General features: G+C 39.4%; 1 protein-coding gene across 2 annotated transcripts in view; it reads left to right on the top strand.

Annotated features, from left to right (window-relative positions):
• The first annotated feature begins 130 nt into the window (after window positions 1-130).
• Window positions 131-19,782, top strand: part of igf1ra (insulin-like growth factor 1a receptor) — a 78,513-nt gene continuing 58,861 nt past the window's right edge. The window contains exons 1-2 of one of the 2 annotated variants that reach the window (XM_004069661.5): window positions 131-2,388; window positions 11,681-12,238. In XM_004069661.5, coding sequence (XP_004069709.1) covers window positions 2,283-2,388; window positions 11,681-12,238 — 664 coding nt within the window. In that variant the 5' untranslated portion in view covers window positions 131-2,282. Of the gene's footprint in view, window positions 2,389-2,610; window positions 2,765-11,680; window positions 12,239-19,782 lie in introns of those variants that run through there. The other variant, XM_078949354.1, reaches the window with a different exon arrangement.

Here is a 19,782-nt window from a genome sequence, read left to right as displayed (position 1 = left end):
TTTAAATACTCACAACAATATATGTTTTGAATATTGATCCTCTAGTATCTTTGTCTATTCTGATGATCCAACACAGCTGATCAGATCTAGAGGTCTAAAGGTGAGTTAAGGAAATGTGGTCTGATGAAGCAGAGAAACATACCGAACAATGATACAATCTGTTATTTCTTCTTTTTTTAGGGCTGAAATTCAACCAGGGGTAAAAAAAAAAAAATCTTTCCTTAGAAAATGTAATATAGATTTATCAAATCTATTAATCTGTAGTTTATGGTAAATTTAAAGACAAAAAAATAAAATATTATTTTGCTCAAATCCATCTCTCATTAAAAACATCTACCTTCATATAGTTTATTTTTCCATCCGTTTATTGTTAGTGATTTGATATTTTTTTCCAGTTTATTGTGATCTTTTTTTTTTTTGCAATTACTAATAAAATATATAGTACACTTCTTTGTTTCCCTCTTTAATATATAATTAGGTATTACACCTAGTAAATAGTATTATATCTGAAGACATTTCCTTTTAAAGTATTTTTTTAATTAATTCTTTAACTTTGATCCAATAATCTTTCATAAAGGGACAGTCCCAAAATCTGTGTTTGCTCTCCTATCTTTCCATTTTTTCTCCAACATGGCGATGATGACAATGAAAGTAAACATTTTCAATATGAAACGAAAGTTCCACTTTGGTTAACCCATAAAAACCCATCGGTGTAACAAAAGAACATCACAAATGTTTTTTTTAAAACACAAACAAACAAATGTGTTCTTTATTTTGGTAATAATGCCCTAACGTAAAGATAATATTCTGGATTCAAAAATAAGTAGTAATTGAACAGAAAGGTGCATCATATTTTTTTGTGTTGAATATCAACCTTCATCCATCATGCCATCCCTGGCTTTGTGGGACATGTGGTGGGCTTTGGACATGTTTACAGTCTCACTACAACATGAAACATCCCGATTTGAATAAAGAAATAGTCAGAAATGCAATCTTAATCTTTATTTTCTTCATTCATGTCCTCCATCCTGAGAGAAATGCTACAAGAACACTATTTTCATCAGGGAAGGTCTTTAAAACAAAAAGAAGGGCTGTCTTTACTTCATATTTAACAAAGTAAAAGCGTCAGGAGATCCTTTAGGGTCCTCTCCTTCAGAGGAATACAAAGAATGGATGCTCGAGACGTGATGCTGCAGACGGGGATGTTCTCTCAGCGTCGCCATTGGAGTCCGAATCCGCTCCAGGTTTTCCGGGCCGCTCCTCGCCACCTTATCCGTAGCACTATGTGTTTATGTGTGAGACGCCGACTCTTGTTTACAGCAGCGATTCCACGGAGGGGCAGAGACCCGCAGCCGACGCTACCTGACGGCGGACCGGAGGAGAACCGCATGTGGATGTAGCACGCGCGCAGCAGACCTCCCCTGTTTCTCTTCATCGAGCGCGCGAGGAGAAACGCAAAGCGAGAAAAGGGACTCTGCGTGGACTCACGCTCCCTCCCACCCCAGCCGAGGTCGTCTAGCTTGGAGACCCATTCTCCTGCGTGGCACAAGTCTGGGATTTTCTTTCAGCGGTAGATTTCCGGACGGATCGCTGACGCGAGTCCGGGCAGAGCAGGTCGGGGGGGTGGTTTTTTGGGGGAGCCGGGACGCGTCCGCTGGGTCAACCTGGGGCTGTGCTGGTTTGAATGGCACAAGCAAACGGATTTTTCATTCATTTTTCAAGCTCGCAGCCACCACCCCTGCGGATCTGAACGGGTTTTTTCCCTGCCCCCCCTCCTCCTCCTCGCGCGCGCGCCTCACCGTCGCACAGTCACTCGCACGAGGGATTATTGTTATTTTACCGTGGTGGTAAAGGCTTCTGTTTAAAGTCATTGTTTCTTTCTTAACAACAACCTGGCCCGAGCGCACAGTTGTTTTCAAGAGATGGAGAATGACGATGGAGATTACCATCATTTATCCGGGAAAATCACTGGCCTGTGTTCCATACCAGCCAAAGGATATGGGGATAGGCAAAAATAGCAGACTGTTTTAGCCTTTAGATATCTATACATGTCTATTTATCAAACGATCCCCTTTTCCCCAAATCTCCTGTGCGCATTTATTTATGTTTTAGAGCAAAGCCAGAATAAAGGGCGAGCAGACTACCAAAGAGTAGTCATTTTTAATATATATATATAAATATATTTCCCCATTTTTAATCGCACATGCTCTCTGAGGAGCACATGCGTACAACCCTTTTATTTTGTTTTGGATCAATTTCCAGCTGACTTTGAGAGGAAAATAATGACCTGGAACGTGGTATCAGTAACATCGATGGGCAGGCTGACCTTGTTTTGGGGTCTGATGCTGTCTGTCTCCGCTGTCTGCATTTGCTCCACATATGGAGAGGGTGAGTATTGGTTAAATTCATTTTTTTCTTCCTGCCAGATTGCATTGGTGAAAGAGGAGGAGGAGGAGGAGGAGGAGGCCTGGGGAGCTCACACGCTTTTTTTTTTTTTTTTTTACAAATTCAACATTTTGAAAGAAAGACTTAGGTCGAATATGAAGTAAAGTATTATTTTGAATGTGTTAAGTGGAAGAAAAATGACAAATATAAGTGAATTGCTCAGTTTGGGGCTAGAGTATGGAGTGTGACAAAAGCCGGCTGTTACGAAAACTGTTTGCTTTAGGAGACCATGTGGCACAGCTGCTGTCCGTTGGTTGGTGACCACGGTTAGCTAAAAGAGTCGCCACAGAAAGCAGGCTGCTTCGAATGGACCCCTCAGGTAGTTTAGAGCGGGGGTGATCTCAAGTAATGACGGTAAAATTTGACCGTGAGTCACTCTGGAGGCAGAGGATGAGGCTTCTAATGGAGCGGAGATGAAGGTTACTACGACCATGTGGACAATTCGCGTTCGTAGTGTCGCGTCGTGAACACCCTAATTCTGCTGGCCCATCACAACGCCGGAGTAAAATTGCAATAAGGTTGATGTAAACGATGCCAATGGATTACCGATTAAAAAACAGGTTACAAAATAAATATTTTGAATATATCTATTTACAACTGACTGAAATCAAGATTTTTTTTCTATATCAAATTGCATTTTGTAATTGATTTCTTTTTACTTTTTTGTTTCCTTTTTTTTTAAAGCATATTGCTTATAAAACAAAACAAAAACATTTTTGTGAAAAAAAAATTTGGTCAGAATTTTCTTTGTCTTTTACTTTACTGGTAATGACCTCAAAACAGTAGTTTATTTAGCTTAATTCCGGTGTAGGTACCATAACGTTAGACCTGGGGGGTATTCCAGAAAGCAGGTTATGCTAGCTCCCACGGTAAGTTTGAGGCTAAGGAAGTTGATAACCTCAGCTTTCGGTTCCAGAAATGGAGGTATGTTTCAGGATATGTCAAGTTGCCATGGCAACTCATGCTCTGAACATTACTGGTCCGGAGCAGGTTTAGTTGAAGCTTAGTTTGTTTTCAGAGAGGTGAAGCAGCATGGCGTATCCATTTGAAGATGATTTAGTGGATGAAAAAGCTCAGATAATACTTTTTCCACCCTGAGAGGGTGATAAGACCACTTATGGATGTTGGAAAAATAAACTTTTTTCTTTGATCTAACTTAATTATTTGCTTCAGTTAAGATAAATCATTTTTTGTTAAGTCAGCTTAAAAATAACACATAGTTTTCAGACAATTATTTTTCTTTCATTCAAATTAATTCAGTTAAGTAGGTGTAACTTTGGTGCTGCTGTTAGAGCGGCACCGCAAAGGATTCTGGGATACCATTCCCTTTGCCTGTATAGACGGATTTGGGTTTAAGTGTGGGTTTTTGACCAAATGTGTTTAGTTGTTTAGCTGTTTTACTATGCTTTGCCGAGTTATTTTGTCCTACTATGCTTAAGTCTCTGCACCATGAGTGAGAGAAAGGGAAAGGATGATGAGTTTATATTGCACCTCTACTCATCTAAGCTGTAATGACAGTATTGGAAAAGTTTTAAATCAATTTATGTACTCTGTACATGTAGTTTTGTTCTTTTTATTGTTATACAAATGAGTATATCTGCCGGCTCAAACTTAAACATATGAGAGTTCAAGAATTATAATTAATCAAAATGGAAAAAAATATTAATTGAATTGGAGTAGTAATATGACATTTAGTTAGATAAATATGTAAATTTGAGTTGTATAAACAATTATTGAGTTTTATAGACGTAGGAAATTAGGTTAAATAAATTTAACTCAATTACTTGTTACCAATAGAAGTAATTCATTTAAGTTGGCAAAATTGGATAAGTTATATATATATATATATATATATATATATATATATATATATATATATATATATATATATATATACACACACACACACAGACACATTGGAAAGATCAGCATATATATATCGCTTTATATCGCCGAATCTATACTGCAGCGGTGGTGCAGCGCGACGCGGACTATTTGTTACTTGGCGCCGCGCTACTTAACAAATTGTCAGGTTTTTTGTGAGAAAAGGGATCCAAATTGGAAAAAAACAAGAATTAAGGACTAAAAACTGGTTACTATTGATTTCTTTTGTAAGTGACCATGGTATAAGCGGGTTAATGGCCTTCGAAGTGTACATTATCACTTTTTAACGCACTTCGTGTGGGATGGTTCAGACTTCCACGGTGTGCATTAAAAAGTGATAATCCATACTTCGTAGGCCATTAACCCTAACATATATAATGTTGCCCTTTGAGCTGATTTTCTTATCTCTCCTGGTGTGACATATTTAATCTGTTAGCTCTCAGATTAAACACTAGGCATCAATTACTGTCCTCAATACCATCATGATTGCCACCTTTAGACCACAGATCATGCTTGTGTGTGTTACATGGACTGCATCCCCTTGAGAATGTTTGACAACAATGCCAAATCCCTTTTGTTAATTCACTTGTTATCCAAAGGCGAGTAATACTTAGTGTGGAAAGGAGCTACTCTGAGCAGTCTCTGTTGAGATTCAATCAGAGACAAAATATTAGTTCTCAGTGGCTGATGGTCTCACCTCTGTTGGCTTTTTTGATACCCCTAAGCTTGGTGAAAAAGGCTGGGAGTCGCTGCCCTAAGATGCCGGTGGTGTATTATCCATCAAACCTCGCATAGGAAAGAATTCAGTGAGGAGGACTGTTTAGAATAGCAGGATTGGTGTCATCGCTTTCGCTTGAGTGTTTACTTTGCAGGATGGTTGGAGGTCACAATTTCCAGCTTTGGTGATCACTTGGTGGGAAAAAAAAACACGCCAAAGATCTGCATTTGGACTTTTAAATTATCTGTTCATTTTGATTATCCAGCCAAACCAATCGTGATTAAGTTGCTTTTTAAATCTCACTGCTGTAGACTTTCCGTGTCACGGTTTCCAAGTGTGTCTAAAAGAAGGAGAAAGTGCAGCAAAGCTAGAGCCTTTGTGTTTGGAAAATTGAGCAAAAGTGGGCTCATAACAGCCACAGAACTTCATTTAGTTCATTGGAATGGTGGTAGAGGTTCTGTGAGCGGATTTTGGAGATTGCACGCACGGTCGGTCCCCTTTACGGAGTGAGTGATGCGCTTAACTTCATCACTTGGCAGCACTACCTTTTGGTTATAAATAGATGTGTCACCATCGATGTTGGGCGCATGCATTGTGAGCGTAGAGGCGCCCACTGTGGTGTTCTGTGAGGGCAGGCCAGCGTTCCTCCTCAGTTGTTTATGAAAGAACACGCTGCTTTGGAAAACCTCATTGGAGGAATAAGTAATGAGATGTCACTGGGCATTGTGCTCAACAAGCACACCTCTCCTGCCTGTTCTACTGGGGGTTTGGGAAGAGCATGTGGCTGCTGTCACTCTACTTCAAGGTGCCCCAGTCCACCATATACCAGGTCGGACAGCTGCACGCAGCCTTTGATTTGCCCTTTGCCCATCGGACATCAGAATTGTGCACCTTATTAAGGATTGGAACGCGTATCACTGGGCTTGCCCAGTCCAACAATCTTCAGCAGCCTGTCCAGACTGCCAGCCGAGGTTTACGATGCTAAATTAAAGACTCTAATTCAAAGGGCACGTCATCAGATTTACTCAGAGGCTGTTTCTGGCTAACCGCATGTACATTATCAGTGGCTACTGCCTTAAGGGCCTGGACACTATTTTACAGTTTGGGATTGGAAGTGCTTGCTCCTCTAATACAGTGCTTTCACTTTTTATTCTGTCTGAACATGCTGAATGGAAAATGTAAAATTCCAGTCACATTTTGTCTGGTATTTTAGAAAAAGTATTTCTATTGCCTTGTGAATTGTATATTCAGGAGCGTTGCAAAACGTGGGATTCCTCAAAACGCAGCTCGTCATGGAGCTTTCCTCCAGCCCTCTTGCCTCATCCTGGATGAGGAGAGTAGTTATGTGAGAGTTGTTATGATAAGGAGTGTAGAGTTTCTGTTTTGGGTTTCGGTGATATCTGAACCTCAGTGTTTGAAGAAAGGTCTGCTGAGTGGAAGTGGCCCACCAGACTGCTGGTCAGATGACTTCCAGTGCAGTGGATTAGTGCCAGTTGATGTGGCAGGTGTGAGGTGATGTGACAGCATGGTGACATGCTCCCTTACAGTCTGAACATGTACAACATTTTAGAGGAAAGTAAGGAGGGCAAACGCTATATATTCCCCCATATGTTTTATTATTACAAATAACTTGTATAAAAGTATGACTCAAACAAAAACCTAAAGACCCAGTTCTATGGAAATTTTGCTTTTGTTGTTTTTAACATGTTCTTGTTGCATTTTTCTCATAATGGAGGAAATATATAGAAAATGAAGCTTTAAACTGCATATCTCAGTCTTTTTTATTTTTTTATTCAAATCGTTGTGAATGTGGAGCAAACAAAAAGTTGTTGTTTAAAAAAGATGATGTTACGCTGGGCGGGCAACAAGCTCCTGACTCCGCTCCATAGTGATGCATTCGCTCCTAGACGACTTGATCCATGTATGTTTTCGTTTTCCTCTTCCGAGTGGTGGCATCGGCTCAAAGCTGTACGGCTGGATAGCTATGATATTGCTTTCCTTTTTTTTTGCACCAGTATTGTTAGCTTGGGCGTGTGAGGGGCTGTAAAGATAATAAACCTACGGTAAACCTAAGCATAGGAATACATATACCATAGATAGATAGATAGATAGATAGATAGATATTCCGTAGTAACTTATTTAAACACTGGATGTGATAAACATTTTTACACCTAGTGTTCAGTTTGAGTATTTTGTTGCTGTTGTTTTTTAATCATCATTGATAGTCTACACGCATGCCTGAAGCGCCCCGGTTCAAGTTCCGGCTGGGTCCTTTCTGTGTGGAGTTTGCATGTTCACTCCGTACATGCGTGAGTTTTCTACTCGCGTATTACTGCCCAAAAACATGCATCATAGGTTAATTGATTACTCTAAATTGTCCCTAGGTGCGAGTGCAACGGGCTGGCGACCTGTCCAGGGTTTGCCCTACTTTTGCCCACCAGTAGCCGGGTTAGGCTCCAGCAACCCAGTAAGAGAAATAACAGGGTTAGAAAATGACTGAAATAGTCATCATTTAAAACAGAAATGACTGTGACATATTTCTAGCGTTTTTTAAATAATTGGGCCGCAAAGAACATTTACTTTTGCTGTCAACTAAATACTAAATATTATTTGAACTATTTTTGGAGCATCATTGAGTTTAGAATTTTATGTGATGCTAAACCCTCCCAATAAAAATAGAAGAAGGTGCTCCTCTTTCTTTCCCAGGGGTCATGTTTGCCTGTTCTTGTGCAGGTGTGCTCTCTCCGTGTGCGCTTGTTTGGTGACATCTCCACAGAGAGCAAGGCCAGGGTTTATCAATCATAAACACGAGCGGATGGATCTCATTTTGCTGTGGAGATATGCATGTTTACTCAGGAGTGTGAAAAGCAAAGAGACAACATAGTAGGGGGTGACACATGTGTGTACGATTACAGCTCAGTCTGGGGTGCTGTTATGGGTATTATGCAATGATTTATGACCCCCCCCCCCCCCTAATTTTTTTTTTTTTAGTAACTAAGTCTCATGTACGCATCTTTATTACCACAAAATCCTGTAATCATGGAAGCCTGTAGGTTTTCGTTGAGGCACAATCCGTCTCAGCCTTCCTTGCTAGGAAATGATTGGAATTCCTGGTACTTAACATGCCTAACGGGCAGAAGAATGGAATTGCAAAGAGGAGGGTGGTGTCATTCCTCTCTTTTTATTGTGTTTTGGAGCATTTTTTTTCTTCTTTACCTCCCCCCCGCCCACTTCTCAGAAATAGTGGATTGTAGTTTTGGGTTGTTTGCTGCTTTACTCTGGGACGGCCTCTCGATAGGCTTGGCTGAAATCTTATCTTTCCGCTGCCAGACGCCCCCTGATTTTATTAATGCCCTCATCAGGAAGTGGAGCCTAGAGCTTCTCTTTACTAACAAACAAATTAGTCTTTGTATTTGAGTGGCTCCACCCCTCCTCCCTCCCTCCCTCCCCAGCTGCTGGGGAAGCTGGAAGAAAATTCTCAATGAAACAAAGAAGACATGCAGCTCGATAGCTTACAAGTGGAGCCTCGGGGCATTCGGTGTTGATTGGAGAAAGCAAATACTATTTTCTAGTGGAGTAATTGTTTCCGTTCTAAATTTGGATGAGTAAAACCCCCAATCTGGCGCAAATATAGCCCACTGATCCCCAGAAACAACTCGGCTTACATTGTCATTTGGAGAAAAAAAACACATTAAAATGGCTTTTTTAGTCATTAAAGACAAAAGAAATTAAATTTTGGAGAGCTTTCTAGTGCAAATATCTATGCTATAGTTGGTTTTATGACAAACCTGTCAATAGTGGTATCTCTGCATCGTTTTCCATGTTTTTTCTTTTTAAGTTAGCCGTATTCTGACGGAAGTGGGTTAGACCCCTGTACTGAGATTTTGGCGATGTTTTAACACGGATCAAAGGCGAGCATTGCAAATGTTCAAGTCTTATTGGACATGCGCCGTGGCAGGGTCAGCGCACCAGTGTCCTAAGCCTCTTTTAAGAACGTAACAGGTTTAACTAAGGAGCTCATATGTCAAAGTATCTGCTGCACTGACTGTTCTTTGAGTGAGCTAATAAGTTATTTTAGGTACATTCAAAGAAATTATATATTTTTTCACATTTATTTTTGCAATTAAAGTCTTTATTTAAATACATTATTTAATCTGTAAATAACACATTTTGTTCAAGTAGGCCTTTAAATTCAAACAGATAAGTGTTTTTTTTTAACCAAAAAAAAAATGTTATAATTAAAAAGAATTTGCAAACACTTGAATAGGTAAGACAATTATTATGCATAAATTTCAAAATTGTCCTGTAAATATTAATCTCTAAAGGTATTACATTAATGAAAATTTTTTTGTTTTTTTTACAATAGTTTAGAAAATGAAACATGATAATGTTAAACCAGAAATTATAGAAAAAATGCATTTTAACCGGAATATGTGCTTTTCTAAATTATGGAAACAATAAAGAGGCAATAAACTATTATTTTGCTGGAATGGGTTGCTAACACGTCTGCATTTAAAATCCAGTTTATTTAGTCTGTAGATTTAGATTGACATGTTTGGGTTTTGCATTAATCGTGTTCTTTAAAATTTCTCCACCTTTTCAACTTTAGTTTCTCGTATGATGACATTTCTTCAGACAAGCACCTCATTGAATTGACATCAGCGTGATTGCTTTGCCCTGAATAAGCACTAGTGAGTTATGACACATACTACCATCTCACATATTGACCTCTTTCTGCAAAAAATAGCTTATATCTGAGCGGTATGCAGTTGTCTCTCTGTAAATGCACACCCTGGACTACTTGTTTGTGATTACGCATTGCTGACGCAGGAATAATATCCTGACAAATACTACTTAAAAGCTGTTTACAAAGGAATCAATACGGGATTTCATTTGTGGACATAAACACACCTATAATTTATAGTTAGGTTGATTACTCATTCAAGATATCACTTGAAGTAGAAAAGCTAAGCTAATAAGACCAGAGTGAAGATCTTATTGGAGAAAACATGTACTTTAAAAGAAAATATTTTTTGTCTTACTGTCTGAAACAAATTATTATAAATTAAAGAAATATCTGCCTTGAAAAGCTTGAGACCAATAACAGTTCATAAAATTCTACATGTACCTTTCTAATATTTTTGGAAAATAAAGTTGTTGAGGATTTACTTTTTGACCACAGAATGAAAGCCCAAACTATTACCACTCCACCACTCTACCTATCACCAGATAGGAAGTGTTTGCATTGAGCTGAGCTTTGTGCTGTACATGCTTCAAATTACTCAAAGAATTATAAATATGTGTTAAAAGCTTTTTTTTTTTGGGGGGGGGGGGGGGGGGGGTCTTTTCTGCCAACTGTGCCGAAGGATCTTAGCTTAATGATGTTCCCAACCAAGAATGAATGATGAACTGCTTGAGAAATGTTTGAAAGTGGCCTTATGACCTTTCTCTGACTGATTGGCAGCAACAGGTGCTTCTGTGAGGTTGATGCTAAATCACTTTCCACCCTGTTTTTTTTATCAAGTCTCTTAAAGTCTCTAAAATTCTTAAAAGGCTTTAAAAGAGGTAGAAAATGTTGAGTGCTTTATTTAGCAAGATCTGTTTACAACAAGTTATTTATTAAAATAAATGATTGCAGTGACATATATAAAAGCAATACTGTTGTTTTTTTTAGACTAGTCAATGAATTGGCCTGTTTGAGTGTCTTGGTATGGTAGTTTGGTCTCTTTAAACACACATGGACGAAAACACTTGTTTTTCTTTTCTTTTTTAATTTGGTATAAAATATTCACATATCAGCCATTTTTTGTATTTTAAGTTTAAAAATATTCATTGAACATAAGAGATTTCTGTTTTTAGGCTTTTTAAGATTGGGATAGCCAAAACGATAGTATCTTAAAGTTAGAAAAAGTTACTTTTCCCATGGTGAAGGCTATTTTTCTCCGATTTATTTTTTGCATGCACTGTCACTGAGTAATTGTGTAAACTGGCACATTTGAGCTGTTACTGGCAGTACAAGTGCAAGCAACCAAAACACGTTTGCTTTCAACTGCATAGGTAAGAATTCATCAAGCAAGCGTGTGTGTGTGTGTCTGAGCATGCATATGTGTGTGTTTTCCGTGGACGCTCCAGGCACTGTGGTTTCAAGTGTTGTTTTCCGAGCTCAGAAGTTGGCTCACGTATGTGCCTGGGTTATCTGAGGTGACTGCAAAGCTTTTATAGGGAAATGCAGTGTTTTGTGCCTGACGTGATGCAGAAATGATATCAAGTAAACTTTTGCATATTTGTGTAAAAGTAAATGGCATTTTCTCTATCTTGATGACATTTTCGCTCGTCTGTCTCGGAGCACGCAGAAAATGAATGAACTTCATTTTTACTATGGTATAACATGGTGTCCTAGGACTGTACACAGTCTTCCAGAGTTCAAGAAGACATTCTGCCAGGATTACTGTTTTAATTAACAGAAAAACGGGCTTCAAATAGAGTTTTAAATGGAACTCTGACATATCTGCTCAGTTGTGTTGCCTATTATATACAACCTTTCCATTTGTTTTAGCTTTAACTTCTGTTGGCTGAATGTGTTTTGCGTTGTTTTTAAACTGGACTAATGTGCTTTTTCTTTCTGTGTTCCAGTCTGTGAAAGCATGGACATCCGAAACGACATAAGTGAATTCAAGGTGCTGGAGAACTGCACGGTGGTTGAGGGTTACCTCCATATCCTCCTCATCAGCAAAAAAACCACCAACAACGTAGAGGCCTTACGTTCCCTCAGTTTCCCAAAGCTGACTGTCATCACTGACCATCTGCTGCTGTTTCGCGTTGCCGGCTTGGAGAGCCTCAGCACGCTGTTTCCCAACCTGAGTGTCATCCGTGGTCGCAATCTGTTCTACAACTACGCCTTGGTGATTTACGAGATGACCAGCTTAAAGGACATAGGCTTGTACAACCTGAGAAACATCACGCGCGGGGCTGTACGGGTTGCGAAGAACTCTGAACTTTGCTACCTGGACTCGGTGGACTGGTCTTTGATAACGGATGTTGTGTTCAACAATGTTTTCGATTTGAATAAGAAATTGGAAGAGTGCGATAACGTCTGCCCAGGCATCATGAAGAATAGCCCTCTTTGTCCCAGGACGTCGTACACGAACAAGTTAGACTATCGCTGCTGGAGCTCCAACCATTGCCAGAAAGGTAACCTTTATTCTTGTCTTTCATTTACTGGTAATTGAATTGTGGCCATTGCTAGTTCTGCTGGTGAGAAAATGCAGATGTGCCTTGAGTTTATAATATTCACCAGAAAGTGAGGCAAATGGATTTAAGAAGGATTTTTTTTTTCTTTTCCATCAGACCGTGGGATTTTTTTTGTGTGAGCCAAAGCAAACACTTCCTCTCTTCATTATAGAAACCTTGTCTTAGATCAGACTGTTTGAAGAGTGAAGGATGGCTGCAATATAGAGCACAAGGTATTTGAGAGACATTCTAAGTTGAGGTTAGAGTAGCCCTGCCAAGACGTGAGGTAGCCTACCAGTCTGGACCATTTCAGCTAAATATTTGCCCAAGGGACATTTTGCAATTTACGAAAAAGGGTGTATTGTAGACTCTTGGGGGAAGGTCTTCCTTGTTTAACATTGCCTGAGTGGTAGGGTCATGTATTTTTGAAGTAGTTCAGAGGAGGGTCATATAAATGAATGGGAGTTTTTCAATACCTTTTCAATAGTAGTGTTTGATTGGTTCCTGGTATTAGCAGTCCGGTGACCTCAGACATTCACAAAGCTCCTTTAGTGACTCTTAGCATGTTACGCGCACCCTCTCTTTCAGGTTTTTAAAGTTTTAGCTGCTTTACATAAAGATCAGTGGTTGTTTCAATAAAATTGTTTCTTTCATTTCCTCTTCAGGGTTTTTCAATTCTGCCAACGCTGAGATATAGATGGGACTTCTTGTACACTGTTTTCTGGCATAATCAGACCTTTGTTGTCTCTTGTTCTACCTAAGGCCTCCTGGCCATGTTGCATTTCATTAAGAGATACTGTTAATATCAGTTTTGTTTATGTTTTTCTACTAAAAATGTTTTTAATTTTAATTTATCTTACTTTTCTCAGTGCCTCACAGATTAGGGTGATACGTAAAGTAAGGGTCACATGTATTATTCTTCTAACACAAGAGACTATTGAGATTGTATTCAGAGGCTTAAATTCCTTCACAGATCCCACTTACAGAACAACACATGATGGTAAATGTTGGGTAATCAGAAATATGCAGGCATATTACCAGGATTCCTAATGGAAGCGGAACTGGTTAGTGTGTGGAATCTTGAGTGACCTGTCACTGACTGACGGCAGCATGCAAGGGGGTGACCATGAAATGAAATAGCGGAACCTCTGACCCTTACAGTTTGGCGCTGCTACTCTCTTGCAGGACATTTTGACGTAATGCCTTGTGTCAGTTTGGCCTATCAAACGAACCCTCAGTACAAACCACCAAATTGATTTGATCCAGCTAACTAGTCATCAAATGATGTCCAATTATTACACATCACTGCACTGTTGGGAGAGGGGAACAGTACTTGCATCAGTTACACATGATTGGTCACCATGTAGTTTAGGAAGTATAAAATAATTGGGAATCATATGTTGTGGCTCTCACAAGATCTCGACTCAGTTGACAAAATTTTCTGGAACTTTGGAATTGTTTTATGGTACTGCTCTCCACTATAATCCAAATTTCCTACAAGTGTCTTTTGGAAGCATACTACTGTCTCTTTTCTGTGGAATCCAAGAAAGAACGAAAGAAAGACGAACAACTATTAGTTTTAACACCATTTCAAAAAATGTTCATTCTTTCTAGCTTATTGTACATATGCAAGTGTGCTAAACAAGCCCCCACATTATATGCATCATCTATTACTTGTGTTTAGTCCCTTTTGCGGTCACTGGGTTGCTGGAGCCTATCCCAGCCACAGTTGGGGGAAGGCAGGGTATCTCCTTCATGGTGCGCCAGTCCATTACAGGGCTGCTCCCAGATTCCATGTCCTGGGTTTGAATCTAACCCCAAGGAGCCAAATATTGCAGTTCCTCAAATGACCACTGGAGGCTGTTTTCAGTAGGGGACAATTTCGCTTTACTGACATGTTAAATGGAAAACTTGACACCAAATTACCATATGTACAGCCGCCCATCATTTTTTTCCAATATATTTTACCTTATTTTCTACTTCTTGGATAGAGGGGCCCCCTGTAAAAGTGAAATGTTTTTCATTTGTAATATGGGTGTACTCAACAAATCTCTCTTCACTTTATCCCCTATAAGAATGTGATCAGTCAAATGTATATATGCAAATGTAGTTATTTTAAACCACCTTTGTTGAGTCCAGATTACCACAATTTATCAAATCTGAGACAGTCCCCCCCCCCATTGTTTCTCTGTAGGAATTTAGATCATTTTCCTTAAACCTGTATGTATCATCTTTATTTGCTGCTGCTTTACTTTCTGAAGTCCTCCAAGAAAAAATGGTGAAAAACAAGTGCGTCATTCTCACGTCTGGCTCTATAGAAATGCAGTGTTGCTTTTGTGTCTCAGTTTCTTCTTGGCTTCAAGTGACCGTTTCTGCTTCCTGCCTGACGTTATCTCATGCTTAGTCTATGCAGAATTGGCAGTATAGATTTAGGATAGTTGTGTCATTACTTGAATCGCTTTTGTTACAAAAAAGAAAACAAAAGAAGGTGCAGTCACACAAGTTTTTCCCATCACATCTATTTGTTTTGTTTTTTTCCCACGGTAGTCTTTATGTGTGTCTCTTGTGGTAAAGCCCTTGGTGCTCACACATCAGACTTTAGAGTCTGAGCAGGCTGAGGTCAGGGTAAATGCATTCATCTTGGGGACCTTGAAGTCTCAAGGCTGCAGATAAAGACTTCAGGAGAGATTCATAGCGTTTTGGGAAAAGGTGAATATTGCTCAAGCAATGTTTCAAGGAGACGAGGCAGGAACAGGCTGGTGATGCCTTTTTAATACACCTTGATTTACAGCTGTCTGTCTTTTGTTGAAGGCTTGATGTGTTTGCTTCTCTGTCCTGCACTAGATTCCTCCTCCTTTTTTTTTTTTTTTCCTCCACCCCTTTGCATAATTGCCTTGTTTTTCTCCAGTACAGATGTTCCTTCAAGGGCATGCAGTGGTTTTCTTGTGAAAACGGCCTGGTCTCCTCTTTAATTACACTACATGAAGGGGAGTGATGTCTGCTAGCTCTCCACTTTAGCCTCTGGGCCTTTAAGTACTTCACAGAGCTTAAAAAAAGCATGGCCACATGTTTGTTCTTTTTTTTTCTTCTAACCGTCCTACAACAGTTTGTATTAGCGCTGTCTTCTCAGACTCCAATGTTCATATCATTATGAAGCCGAACAGAAAAAGGCCAGGTTAATGCTGCACTCATGACTGGGTAGAATGAAGTGGGAGGGACAGTTAAGAGAAGGGGAGATTGGAGCAGAGGTGCTCTGTGCTTTCAGAGGCGCAGGCAGCGATGTAAAAAGAGGCCCTCTCTGAGAGGCTGTACAGCTTCTGAGGGGAAAAGTCAGACAAATGTCAAACATACAGGCTTAACAGGGAGCTCTCAGTTAAAGGAAGTCCTGTGTGTTGGGAAAAATCTCCTCCCTCGCCTTGTTTTTCCTTCTTAAATAACCCAGTGCCTCGCATGTCCTGCTCGCATCGCCTGCCGTTTCTTCCACATGCCGTCTACTTGTTTCTTCATTCTCCACCTCACTTAGCCTCATCTCTGATTGTTCTTGTCAGTTGTTCTGCTGGTGTTTCCTCCTCTGTTTTCACCTCACTCTGTTCTGCAGGGCTTTATCGGTGCCTGTTAACAGCCATAGCTGTCAGATATCTCCACTTTTTACTTATCAGGAGGCAATCTCTCTCTAACTACTGGCCTCCTGTTTGGTCAAGGATCCTGGAGCCTTTAACATTCCATTCTCTTTGTTTGGAATCCTGTATCAGGAATGACTAAAAGGTCTCTAACCTAGGTCAGGTAGCCTCCTAAGGTATGCACCGATGCAGTTGGACCACCGCATACTTCTTGATATGAGCCAATAGCAAATAGACGAAAAGCCTTCTACAATTAGGCAGATGAGCAGAAAGAATGCTGCTGCAAACATGCCTCTCGATCAGGTCAGGTTATATCCCCCACTGCTCCTGTAAAGAAAGCGTGCATTCTCGTGCAAGTTCTCACAAAGCTCACATTTCTCTCAATAAACAATCAAATATTAACTTCTGGTATCTTGAGCTTAACTGGCACCCTGGGTGCTGGCCCTCTCATCTTATCTCTTTCATTGTACACTTTCATTTCGAAATCAACAGAATATAGGAAACATTTTGTTTAATTGAACGCTGGGGCAGTGGATGTTTTTCCCTAAAACAAGTCTGACCAAAGTCTTCATTTCTCTAATGCTACGTACACCCGGTGTACGTGATGCATGTTCAAGAACGCGCTAACGAGGCATTTTCTTCTTATTTTTTTCCACTCACCATTGTTCATTGTGGTTTTGTACAAAAACCTGTTAATAAATATAGCTTTTTCTTCCATATTTCAATTTTTTTTGAGCAGTTATGGCCTATCAGAGTCTGACTACACGTACAAAAATGCACTCTATTGTGTTGTGTATTTGCTCTTTTTCTTCCACATACTTTATATTTGAATTGTAACAACGTGATAATTTGATTGGTCTAAAGTGTACTTTAATAGTTTTTTTTTAAATATTTTTTTGTAAAGAAGTAACTGTTTAACACTGTTTTTTTTAAACTCCCAGCTTTTCTTTACATTTCCTCTTTGCTTGTTCTCTAGGATTACTCTGCCAATTAACATTTTGGAAAATTAACATAGAAAAATAATTAAAAGAAGAGCATTAATTATATAAACCTGGTAAAATATCTCTTCTTTTATATTTGCTTCAGTCTCTATAATTTAGACACTGATTTAATTTCTTAAGATAAATTCTCAAAAGATAAACTGCCGAAAAATATTATTCACTTTTCTTGGGGAAAATGAGACAGATAAGTTTATGTGTTAAATTAATGAAATTTGAGAAGAAAAATGTTCTGCTTTCAGAATGTAAAGGTGGAAACTTCTTCTGGCTTAGTCACTTTTTCTGGTGTGTAAAGCCTTCCAGAGACTGTGTGTGCCCTATTTGCCATCAAGAGTGAAAATAGATCGATGTGTGGTCTGTTCTGTGTTCGGGGTTGCCGCGCACCATGGTGGGCCGAGTTAACAGATACAAGGAAGCCTTTAAATATTTAATGGAATCTCTAGAGCTTATCAAAGTCCTGCGGTTATGAGGACAGGAAACAGAAAAGATCTCAGATTCCAGTCTTGGTAGTACGGTGCTTTCCTAGGGGCACATTCAGCACAATGACTCAGTGCCCACACATCCATTGTTTCCGCTGGGCATGAACTGCTTGTCTGTGCCTTGCTCCATTTTGCATCAAGCCTTGGCAGCATGCCACCATTAGTCCTGAAGAGATGCTACCCTTGTTGATCAGACTAAAGCTACTCTGCTCTCTTTACCCTCAAACCCAAACAGTCTTTGTTTTTTCCTTTAGAAAAGGGGGAGTGGGGCTTTCCTATTTTAAGCCATAAACCTTTATTTCTCTAAAGCAGGGGTGTCAAACTCATTTTCACCGGGGGCCACATCAGCAGATTGCTTGTCCTCAAAAGGCCAGATATAACTTATAGATGTAACCAAATGTAATGAAATATAAATGTACCTACTCCTTAATGTTAAATAACTAATTATTTATTTGTATAACTTTTTAAAGTAACAATTACAGTTACATAGAAAACATATGTTTGCTTGTTGCTCTAGCATAAATCCTTTTACATTTGATTCTGTCGGGTTAGATTATATGGACAGTGTTTAAGTCCTAATGTATAGTTGCCAAATCCAATATTTCAAGTCTGATTCCCCCTAGATATGAATAAATACACACCAATTTTTATCTTTTCTTTTAAGAAATTAAAAACTGTTATGCTCTCGGGCCTTGAATTTGACACGTGCTCTAAAGGATGTTTAAGCAAATCAAGGACAGTCTTTTTTAATTTTTTTACCATTATGAGCTATACTTGATTTTACTGGGACATCAACTCTCGTTTTATTTACTTGTCGTTTACGTCCAGATACTACTATTACAGGCATATTTCCTTATGCATTTTATCTTACTTCCACTTCAGTGAAATACTGTTGATGTGGAGGTAACATGAGCTGTTGACTTAGAGCTACTACGGTACTTTACCTCACACCAGCCCAATAAAAAGCAGTTGGTCAGGGAAGATCCTATTTTCTATTTTCTGTTGTAAATACGCTAACGTGTAGCTGTGGTGGACTTTTTTTGTGTTACTAACAAGGTTGGGCGTTAGTATAGTCACAGTAATGTTTGTTTTTGCGGTATCAGTCCATAGTCGAATTTCAAACGATGTTGGGAGTCACAGGTATTGTGAATACGCTGAAGCAGCAAGACGGAGGTACTAGAAACTGGTTGAATATTTATTTCTTTTGTGAATGACCATGGTATAAGCAGGATTATGGTCTTTGAAGTGTACATTATCAGAAATGAACAGCGTGCGTTAATTTCTTATAATGCACACTTACATGACTGACTTACCTTTGACTCTTTTTTTCTCGCTAATAGTCTTATAGTTTGGTGCGCCTTATATATGACATGAGTTCGAAAATAGAACCATTTATTTACTCGTAATCTGTTGGGCCATATAGCACGGAAAACAAAGTTCTGCAATGTTTCTTCCTGAGAGTGATTGTGATCATTTGCAGATTTTACAGAGTATTTCTTATATAACGTTTAAGTGTTATCGCTCCTATTTTTTTTTTTTTTTTTTTTACCTTGCCTTGGCTGTGGTTTTTCTTTATTTTGTCCATTTGAGCGTTTCACAAAAATCCTTTCTGGCCACTGCGTTGGGGATCTGATCTTAATCTGTCACTTAAAATAGACTCCTTTCTCTTAGCACCCAAAGCCTGAGCCTTCTTAAATGAAGGGGAATAACTCAGTTTAGTTACAGATAGTTTTTCAGCTCAATTGATTTTATTGATGGCCCTTGGACTTAGTTGTTTTTTTTTAAGAGGCTTGAATGCATTTTAGTGTGTTTTTTGCTCCTTGCAAGCACAAATGGGCAAAAACATTACATTTGCCCCAGTGTTTGAGGAGGGTAGGGTGAGAAGCCAAAAGCAAGTTTGGATTTTCATGGCTTTTACTGTCAACAACAGGAAGTTTTATGTTCATAAAATGAAAAAACCCAAGCATTTTTTTTAATTTTTTGGAAGGTTGTAATGAAGGCATCAGTGTGGTGTTGTCCACCGACGAACAGCGGGGCTTATTGTCCATTGACTGGCAGTCGTGCTAGTTTATCCGACTCTTGTCCTCTCTGGCTCTCTCCTCTCAAAGCACTGACAGATTAGCCTCTTTTCTGATGCCTCTTTTCATAGACTTGATTGACCAAAATAGGATGTGTGTCTTGCTGCCAGCTGCTGAAGAGACTGACTGACATACTTGCGCTCCCATCCAACAGACGCTCAGACATATGCTCTCCTCTCCTCACGTGACTCCTCTCTTAAAACATTTTCTCCTTTCCTGTGCCCAGGTTGGTTGCCATGATTGCAGCATAGACGTGCCGGCGTGTATCTCTGTGTGGATGTCTGTAAGCCTGTGTAAGCGTGAACTTGGTGTGTAATGCGTTTCAAACCC

The sequence above is a fragment of the Oryzias latipes genome, chromosome 6 (genome assembly GCF_053564925.1).
Source record: "Oryzias latipes strain Hd-rR chromosome 6, Olatipes_Hd-rR_3.1".
NCBI lineage: Eukaryota > Metazoa > Chordata > Actinopteri > Beloniformes > Adrianichthyidae > Oryzias > Oryzias latipes.
Note: the sequence above shows the minus strand (reverse complement) of the source record. Positions and strands in the feature narration are given on the sequence as shown.